This window comes from Heptranchias perlo, chromosome 8, assembly GCF_035084215.1.
Source record: "Heptranchias perlo isolate sHepPer1 chromosome 8, sHepPer1.hap1, whole genome shotgun sequence".
Taxonomy (NCBI): domain Eukaryota; kingdom Metazoa; phylum Chordata; class Chondrichthyes; order Hexanchiformes; family Hexanchidae; genus Heptranchias; species Heptranchias perlo.
The window spans coordinates 70,644,127-70,654,338 of NC_090332.1; the positions used below are offsets into that span (position 1 = coordinate 70,644,127).

Genomic DNA, 10,212 nt, shown 5'->3' on the forward strand with positions numbered 1-10,212 from the left:
GATAAAGTGTTCGGCTTTTCCCTCAAAGTCCTCAATGCAGTAATCCGCAGCAGGTTTCCACCCACACTTCTTGCATCCACCAATGCACCGTCACATCAGATAGAAACAAATCCAGGAGTATAATAACAGTAAGGGTTGTGGTGGTGGAGGGAGGAGAGAATAAAGGGCAAGTACGTTTTCAACAACCAGCAATCTCCGATTGTAATGAATCTTAAAAGCAACAGTTAAGTGTAGAACAACAACAAGTTGCATTTATAAAGCACCTTTAATGTAGTAAAATGTGCCAAGGCACTTCACAGGGGCATAATCAGACAAAAAAATTGACACTTTCGCCCTGGACTTGCGTGATGCAGTGAATTAGGGCAATCCTTTCATCGACTACTGGGATGAAACTCTGCTAATTTTCTACTTCTCCAGATCAAATTTCTGTGCTGAGTTTCAGACCACCTCAATGTCCATATTCATATTTCATGAACCCACCTCATTTGTACTGCGGGCTGGTTCCATGAAACAGAGGGAGGAATTGGAACAGCTGCCCGAATTCCCACTGCCTCCTACCCTCCTCCTGCACACCGATCTTCTCATCTCATCTGGCACAGAGATAAAAATTTAAACTAAAAATTTAATTGAAATGCAAAAAAACTGGAGATAGATGTAATTTTCTTTTTTGCATTTTTTCGTGTCGATCTTTTCTCCCCGGGACAACGGTAGCTGACTGGGTCGGTAATGTAAGAGCTGCTGCAGGGGAGCGGATTGGAATGAGGCACTGGCAGTTGTTACTTGAAGCACTTGGGATTTTGAGTCTGTCACTCTGAAACCACTCAATCAAAGTACAAGATTAGACGACCCAACTCAGACAAACCTGTACGCAAACCAGAGTCTGTTTTGCATAATACGAGGCACCAGTAAAATGAACAGCTAATAGGCAGGAGTTCACCGCATGATACTCCCCTAAAATAGCAGTCTGACTTGGAGAGACCTAGAACAATTATAGTGGAATATCAGAATACAACATTGGTGCACTGAGGATTCTTATGAGGGAAGTTTTGAGGCTCCTACTATTCCTGACTTGTATGATGCTGACACTGGCCTGGAAATTGGTCCATTTTTCGGGCTCTGCTCGGACTACTAAAGCTCCAATATGCCGGGCAGAAGTGGACTGCCCACTATATTGGGTAAGGACAAACAAGAGGTGTCCTTTACCCACGCCTGAAGCAGGCGTTAAGCCCGTTGCGTATACAAATAAAGGACCTAATGTCTGCTTGAGGTCCCGACTCCAACATTGGTTTGTCCTAAGCGAAACCAGTCCTAGGGATCGCCTGTAACAAAGAAGGTAAGTAATTTACCTGAATGTGGAGCCGGGAGGAGCAGGAGTTCTCCCCCCAACCCCACGTTAAAGGATCCGATTGCTGCCGCTCCCAGCCCGATACCTGACAGTAATCACTGACCCAGGCTCCCATCCTCGACCCAGGCCCCGATACCCGGGTCCCAGGCCCTGACTCATACCACCACCCCCCCCCACCCCCTGATAACACTTACCTGAGGGTCGCAGCGGTGCTAGCAGTGACGCAAACTTGGAGACCTCTTCACCAGCGGGCTTCACCAGGAACATCGAAATGAGGCCCGAAACCCAATTCCTGGAAAGCCTCGCACCTCACCATTCAGGCCCAAAAATGGTCGCGGCCCAATTTCAAGGCCTGAGAACATGTTTTATGAGCACTGACATTAAGCAGCACCATAATGTATAAAATGGAAAATTTATGCCACAGTTTGGGGCTTAAAATGGGAGTGAAGTGGTATAATTGTACAGTACTTTATATATTAAGTACTTGCACAGACAGCTTTTCTTTCTTCTCAATTATCCATGTTTGAAAATGAAAGGATTTGTGTAAGAAGGAAGATTAGAGATGATCTTTGTATGCATGATACTTACTGATTGTACTCAGTCTATTGCTGGAACTCGCTCCCTGTGGTCCAGGTACAGGCTGACTGTACTTGTGATGCTGTGTCTGGCCTCAATAATCCACATGCACCTAGGACGCAGTAAGCTGCCTCTTCCTGAAGTCTTCTGCAGCAAGTCTCCACCTCCAATCTGGCACCACACCCGGTAGAGCTGGGGATCCCACCTCTCACATGCAGATTACCCCGGGTTAGAAATAGGACTGGGTTCATGAGACCATCTCCAGAACAGGTGGAAGTCCTGCCCACCTGATCAGAGCTATGGCCCTATTGGAAAATGTAGGCCCCTTTGTCCATAGGTCAAAGAATTCAGTTAAGTGTGACCTACCTTTTGCTACCCATGTTGATCGTCCCTGATTAGCAGATAGCTGTAGAAATGTTTCCGAATGTTACGATTTGTTATGGACTCTAGCAATTTCCATACTACTGCTATGAGCCTACTGTTGGTTTACTATCGGAAAGCTCTCCTTAAATCTTATTTTATGCTCTTAATTATCCCTTCATCCACCCCCCCACCCACTATTTTGCTCTTCAGGATTTAAAAGAAAATTACTCCAGCATAATTTGTTTGCACATTATTGTCCCATAGTCTCTGAAACTCTTAGTCTCTTTCCCTTACCACCTCCAAACTCAAGCCCATTGTTATCCCAACTCTTCACTATTTCTTGAATCCATTCATCATGAGGTTAACTTTAGGTCAGCTTTATTAATACAGTGTGCACGCTGCTGTGTTACTACTACAGCTTCCATTTATACAGCAACAAACTGCATTTATACAGCACCTTCAACAAAGAAAAACGTTCCAAGGCCCCTCACAGAGGCCGAACCACACAAACATAGACGCCAAGCCAAGGAAAGAGAGATCAAGAGGAGCGACTTGATTAGAGGTGGTTTTAAGGAGGGTTTTAAGGAAGGAGCGGGAGGCAGAGAGGTTTAGTGAGGGAATTCTAGAGCTTAGGGCCTCAGCGGCTGAAGGCATGGCCGCCAGTGGTGTGGTGAAGGGAGTGGAGGATGCACAAGAGGCCAGACTCAGAGGAATATTGAGTTCTGTGGGTGGGGGGATATAGGGCTGGAGGAGATTACAGAGATAGGGAGGGGCAAGGCCATGAAGGGATTTAAACACAAGGATGATAATTTTAAATTGGAGGCACTGGGGGTCCAGGAGTCAGTGTAGGATGGCAGGGACAAGGGTGAAAAATGGACCAAAGCACTTCACAGAGAAAACATGGAACATCACCAATCCTTACTGGGGGGGCATTTAGAAGTGGTCCAAGCTTGGTCCAAGAAATGGGTTTTGAGAAGCTTTTTGAAGGTGGAGAGAGACAGAATAGTTCAGAGAGGGCGTTCGAGACAGTAGGACTCTGTCACCAGTGGCAGAACGGAGGGAGAGAGGATACACGATTTAGATTCAAAATTTTAAAAACCAATACTATTTTTTAGTACTGCCATCTCTTATTTTCAAGCCAATTCTGTTCACTATGTACGTTACTTGGAACATATGACGAGTCCTGAATGAACTGCTTGCTGTGAACAGACTGGTATTGCTCTCTCTTCCTGCAGCCTGATGACAGACAACTACTGAAGGAAGTGGGACCAGCTGGCAAGGGAAGAATCTCAGCAGTACAGCAATTGCTTGATGAAGTAAGTTACTATTTCCAATATCGTTAGATCACTAACAAATGGCAGTGGTAAATTGCTCTACAAAATCTGAATTGGGTGTTAACAGGAGGGTTGGTAACCACGGGACACCGATTTAAGATCATTGGCAAAAGAACCGGGGTGAGATGAGGAGAAATTTTTAACGCAGCGAGTTGTTATGATCTGGAATGCACTAACTGAAAGGGTGGTGGAAGCAGATTCAGTAGTAACTTTCAAAAGGGAATTGGATATATACTTGAAAGGGAAAAATTTGCAGGACTATAGGGAAAGAGCTGGGGAGTGGGACTAATTGGATCGCTCTTTCAAAAAGCCAGCACAGGTACTATGGGCCGAATGGCCTCCTGTGCTGTATGATTCTATAAAATTACTGAAGATGTTCTCTTACAGCCTTGTTACTGTTACAATTTAAATAAAACATTTTGTTTTCTGAATTTGTGACCTCCTCCAGGGAGCAGATCCAAACTGCAGCAACAATGATGACAGGCCAGCCTTAACTGTGGCCGTTTTGAATCAGCATCACGAGGTGGTCCCGGTTCTGGTGCAGAAAGGAGCGGACATTAACCAGCAGTCAGGGCCGTAAGTAGAAAATCCGGGCTCAGTGCATATGAAGGAGTGGAGCTGTTTGGTTTTGTGCTTGTGCCTTCTGGCAGTACTATCTACGAGTCAAGTGACATTTATCTGTCACTGAAATATGATGAACTATCTGGCATTCTGTTGGGTTGCAAAATAACTCTGTGTTATGGGGAACGTTTCTTCACTGTCATAACCTTTAGCCATTCAACTATAGAACTGTGCAGGGACTTTCCCGTACTTTGTGAACTCTAATATTTAAAAGTGTTGTTCTCTGTTTACTCTACGTCGTCAAGAATTTACAAAAACAAAACAGAGCTCTGGAGATTTTCTTTACTTTAAAAACTCTTATGCATTTTTTCCAAGTGTTCAAAATGGGTCTTTAATCTTTAAAGTATTTTCAACAACGGCAGTTTGCTGCTGACACAATGGGCCTCAATTTTAACTCGGGACGGGTTCAGTTTGTGTGGGTGGGTGGGGGGCCAGGGCGAGCGACAAGCTCCCATGCTGAGGCCCCAGAGAAATTTTAGCACCTGGGCCTCAATTATGTATGCAAGGAACGTATGCAGGAATCACTGCCTGGCTGGCGGGCATGAACAGGAATTCGGGCTGTAGGAGGCCTCCCGCAGGAACGATCCCCGGCACAAAGTAAGTCCAATGGAGAGCTCCGGGAGGGGAATCCCCATCAGTGGGGATGTGGGGGGGGGGCGGGTGTGGAAGAGCCCAGGGCAAGGGTGGCCCAAGGTTTCCTTGTGAGGCCAAGAGGAGCATTCCTGCTCCTTCTGGCTCTGGCTGCAGTTCCCGGCAGGTTTAGCCTGGTGGGGAAACCTCCACAGCTCCCGTGTTCAGGCCTCAGGTTAAAATAGCAGATCGGGCCCCGATGACATTTATAGAGGTCCCCGCTGGCTTGAGGATCAGGGTGGGTATGTGCCCCACTCCACTTTAACTGCCCCTCCCCAGCAGTCAGAGGTAAAATCACGGCCAAGTTCCTGTTTTTTGCTGCACTGTGTGAACATAGAATGTACAGCACAGAAACAGGCCATTCGGTCCAACAGGTCTGTGCCAGTGTTTATGCTCCACATGAGCCTCCTCCCACCCTTCTTCATCTAACCCTATCAACATATCCTTCTATTCCTTTCTCCCTCATGTGTTTATCTAGCTTCCCCTTAAATGAATCTATGCTATTCGCCTCAACTATTCCATGTGGTAGTAAGTTCCACATTCTAACCACTCTCTGAGTAAAGAAGTTTCTCCTGAATTCCATATTGGATTTATTAGTGACCATAATATAATTATGTCCTGTAGTTTTCGATTCCCCCAAGCAGAAACATCTTCTTTACGTCCACCCTATCAAACCCATTCATAATTTTAAAGACCTCTATTAGGTCACAGAGACACTTTGCAGAGGCCAGCCAGTCCTTGCAGGAAATGAGACGACCATGGAGTAAGGCACCTCAGGCGAATGTGTTTGATTTTGCCTATGCAAATAGGCAGGGCTTGAGCTGACTACAGACCAGACCAGTTCGTCTTGTGTCTTTTTAAACTTTGTACAAGTCTTGTATTATGCTAGTGATTGCAGAATTGGCAGCGTAGCAAGTGCGTGTCCACCTTAGGAGAACCACCACCTGACGCTGTCTGATCACTAAAGGCTCATTAGGATGCACTGCTTTGTTGACAGACTTGTTCAAACTTATGCCCCCTTTTTTGGTTTCAGAACTCACGTAAAAATATAAATAGGTCCTCAGTTTGAAGCTGCTAATCCAATAAATTATATTTTTTAAAATTGTCGTCTTCTTCAAATATAGCCTGAATAACACTGCTCTTCATGAGGCCGCACAGATGGGAGCTCAGGGAGTGAAATGTGCGGCCGTTTTACTTGGGTAGGTTTCCTTTTTACAGTCTGTATTAAATATTTTTCCAAGGACAGTGTTATGGGGAAAGAGTGGTGCTGTGGGACTAATTGGACAGCTCTTTCAAAGAGCTGGCACAGACATGATGGGCCAAATGGCCTCCTTCTGTGCTATAAGATTCTATGACAGTAGCTATAAGGAGTAAGTAGCTGAAACCCAGAGGTTCATTGGGGAAATGTGCGTATCGTACCAAAGGTCTCAGGTTTGATTGCCGGTCTGTGCTGTGTTTGCCGACCTTAACCAGGGTGGCAGTCAAGGCACTGCCCTTGGCCTCAGGGTCTGGAGGAAGGGGTGCGGGTAGAAGAGGGGTGCATCAGCCAGAGTTCACTGTTGGGTTTTTTTTGTTCATTCATGGGATGTGGGCATCACTGGCGAGGCCAGCATTTATTGCCCATCCCTAATTGCCCTTGAGAAGGTGGTGGTGAGCTGCCTTCTTGAACCACTGCAGTCTGTGTGGTGAAGGTTCTCCCACATTGCTGTTAGGTAGGGAGTTCCAGGATTTTGACCCAGCGACGATGAAGGAACGGCGATATAGTTCCAAGTCAGGATGGTGTGTGATTTGAAGGGGAACGTACAGGTGGTGGTGTTCCCAATGCACCTGCTGCCCTTGTCCTTCTAGGTGATAGAAGTCGCAGGTTTGGGAGGTGTTGTCAAAGAAGCCTTGGCGAGTTGCTGCGGTGCATCTTGTAGATGGTACACACTGCAGCCACAGTGCGCCAGTGGTGGAGGGAGTGAATGTTTAGGGTGGTGGATGGGATGCTAATCAAGCGGGCTACTTTGTCCTGGATGGTGTTGAGCTTGAGTATTGTTGGAGCTGCACTCATCCAAGCAAGTGGAGAATATTCCATCACACTCCTGACTTGTGCCTTGTAGATGGTGGAAAGGCTTTGGGGAGTCAGGAGATGAGTCACACGCCGCAGGATACCGAGCCTCTGACTTGCTCTTGTAGCCACAGTATTTATGTGTCTGGTCCAGTTTAGTTTCTGGTCAATGGTGACCCCCAGGCTGTTGATGGTGGGGGATTCGGCAATGGTAATGCCATTGAATGTCAAGAAGTGGTTAGACTCTCTCTTGGCCTCCAGCAACCACTACCATCTTCCTTTGTGCTGGGTATGACTCCGGCCACTGTAGAGTTTTCCCCCTGATTCTTATTGACTTCAATTTTACTAGGACTCCTTAATGCCACGCTCTGTTAAATGCTGCCTTGATGTCAAGGGCAGTCACTCTCACCTCACATTTGGAATTCAGCTGTTTTGTCCATGTTTGGACCAAGGCTGTAATGAGGTCTGGAGCCGAGTGGTTACTCACCAGTAACCTGCTCACCGATCCTCAGCTTGGGTTCCGCCAGGACCACTCGGCTCCAGACCTCGTTACATCCTTGGTCCAAACATGGACAAAAGAGCTGAGTTCCACAGATGAGGTGAGAATGACTGCCCTTGACATCAAGGTAGCATTTGACCGAGTGTGGCACCAAGGAGCCCTAGTAAAATTGAAGTCAATGGGAATCAGGGGGAAAACTTTCCAGGGGCTGGAGTCATACCCAGCACAAAGGAAGGTGGTTATTGGAGGCCAATCATCTCAGCCCCAGGACATTGCTGCAGGAGTTCCTCAGGGCAGTGTCTTAGGCCCAACCATCTTCAGCTGCTTTATCAACGACCTTCCCTCCATCATAAGGTCAGAAGTGGGGACGTTCGCTGATGATTGCACAGTATTCAGTTCCATTTACAATCCCTCAGATAATGAAGCAGTCCATGCCCACACGCAACAAGACCTGGACAACATCCAAACTTGGGCTGATAAGTGGCAAGCAATATTCACGCCAGACAATTGCTAGGCAATGACCATCTCCAACAAGAGAGAGTCTAACCACCTCTCCTTGATATTCAATGGCATTACCATCGCCGAATCCCCCACCATCAACATCCTGGGGGGTCACCATTGACCAGAAACTTAACTGGACCAGCCACATAAATACTGTGGCTACAAGAGCAGGTCAGAGGCTGGGTATTCTGCGGCGAGTGACTCACCTCCTGACTCCCCAAAGCCTTTCCACCATCTACAAGGCACAAGTCAGAAATGTGATGGAATATTTTCCACTTGCCTGGATGAGTGCAGCTCCAACAACACTTAAGAAGCTCGACACCATCCAGGACAAAGCAGCCCACTTGATTGGCACCCCATCCACCACCCTAAACATTTACTCCCTCCACCACGGCACACCGTGGCTGCAGTGTGTACCATCCACAGGATGCACTGCAGCAACTCGCCAAGGCTTCTTCAACAGCACCTCCCAAACCCACAATCTCTACCATCTAGAAGGACAAGGGCAGCAGGCGCATGGGAACAACATCATCTGCACATTCCCTCCCAAGTCACATATCATCCTGACTTGGAAATATATCGCCGTTCCTTCATCGTCGCTAGGTCAAAATCCTGGAACTCCCTACCTAACAGCACTGTGGGAGTACTTTCACCAGACGGACTGCAGCGGTTCAGGAAGGCGGCTCACCACCACCTTCTCAAGGGCGATTAGGGATGGTCAGTAAATGCTGTCCTCATCAGCAATGCCCACATCCCCATGAATGAATTTTAAAAAGTATCGCTTGATAGCACTGTCGACGATACCTTCCATCACTTTGCTGATGATTGAGAGTAGACCGATAGAGCGGTAATTGGCCGGATTGGATTCGTCCTGCTTTTTGTGGACAGGACATACCTAGGCAATTTTCCACTTTGTCATGTAGATTGGAGATGAAGATTGGGCATGTGGGCTAGGCCTTGCAAAGCAGCTGGCACCTGAAGAACTGCAGCTCAGCATAAAGCAACACTGGGGAGAAGAGGGTAGTAAATTATTGGGCAGGAGTAGTAAATGCAAAATGATAGAGGCTGGTCTGTAAAGTACTGTCCATAATCAATACATGCAGTCAATTCAGACTAATCATTTTTTTTAATTCCATACAGCTGTAATGCAAGTCTAAAGAAGAAAAATGATAAAGCTTTAACAGCATATGACTTGGCTGTCAAGACTGGCCATGACCAACTAGCCTCATTGTTTGCTGCAAAAATGGGACAGGGCATGTTGGATAAATTCACCAAGACCAAGCATGTTAGCCTGGATGTCTTTTAATGCTCTCCTGAAGGTTCAAACACAGTTGCCACCGAAGGCTTGTGAGGCATTAATCAGTGCAAATGTTTTCAAGAAGTTTCAGTTTACAGAACCCACACTTTGTATATGGATAGGAAAGCATCTCCAGTAGTGACAGCAAGTTCTCGTTCTGGGAAAGTCATTGTTCCTGCAGCTGTACGTTTCTGGAGGCCCATGTTGCTTGTTTTGGAAGACTCGCAAAGGACATTCCCCTCCAAGCAAACACATTTCAGCAGCAGCTAGATGAGCCGGAAAAGATGAACTCCCAACCAGCACCTCAGTCCAGATTTTTCGCTAAGAGATGTGTCCACTTTCCTGTTCTTTTCCTTTATGCAATGGACTGTTGGTATAGATCTGGTTTACCTCAAACAAAATATTCAAAAGAAAAATCCACACATTGGACCTTCAGTTACCAGTTTTGATCAGGCTTTAGCGAGCCATTTGATGGTCAACTTGAGAGAATTGAATTGTAAATCCAAGGATTGCACTACTTTTCCACAGAACTCGAAACTTTTGTCAACATTTTGCAGTAAACAATTTATAATGTAGCCTTAAATAAGAAAGTGCAATACAGAGAAAAAAATATTGCTGAATTAGTGCAGCTGATCTTAATCGGATTTGTTTTAATGGAAAATCAGAAGCTTTACCAAACTTGTTTCTTTTTTGTTTTCATTAGTGTGTTTACTGAAATAAAATTAAACTACAACAGAGTGGTTCAAGGGGAATCACATCATCAATCTAACCTCCATACAAAACGTCCATCACGGGCTTCTCAGTTACAACAAAAACCTAAACCGCCCAACATGCTGCTTCCCCAGAAAGTCACTGTTAATCCCTTGTTCGCGGCAGAGGTTGGTCAGATTGGCAGAAAAATCCTTTACAGAGATAGGAGTCTTCTAGTGCTTCCCCGCTAATTTTACTTTACACTTTTGTAGCACTGTTGGGGCATTCTTGTGCATTTGTCGAGTG

At 46.1% G+C, this 10,212-nt stretch overlaps 1 protein-coding gene across 4 annotated transcripts in view; it reads left to right on the top strand.

Annotated features, from left to right (window-relative positions):
* Window positions 1-9,953, top strand: part of dzank1 (double zinc ribbon and ankyrin repeat domains 1) — a 79,766-nt gene extending 69,813 nt beyond the window's left edge. For 3 of the 4 annotated variants that reach the window (XM_067989245.1, XM_067989244.1, XM_067989246.1), the window contains exons 18-21: window positions 3,520-3,600; window positions 4,067-4,194; window positions 5,994-6,068; window positions 9,060-9,953. In XM_067989245.1, coding sequence (XP_067845346.1) covers window positions 3,520-3,600; window positions 4,067-4,194; window positions 5,994-6,068; window positions 9,060-9,225 — 450 coding nt within the window. In that variant the 3' untranslated portion in view covers window positions 9,226-9,953. The remainder of the gene's footprint in view (window positions 1-3,519; window positions 3,601-4,066; window positions 4,195-5,993; window positions 6,069-9,059) is intronic. The other variant, XM_067989247.1, reaches the window with a different exon arrangement.
* The last annotated feature ends 259 nt before the right edge of the window (window positions 9,954-10,212 follow it).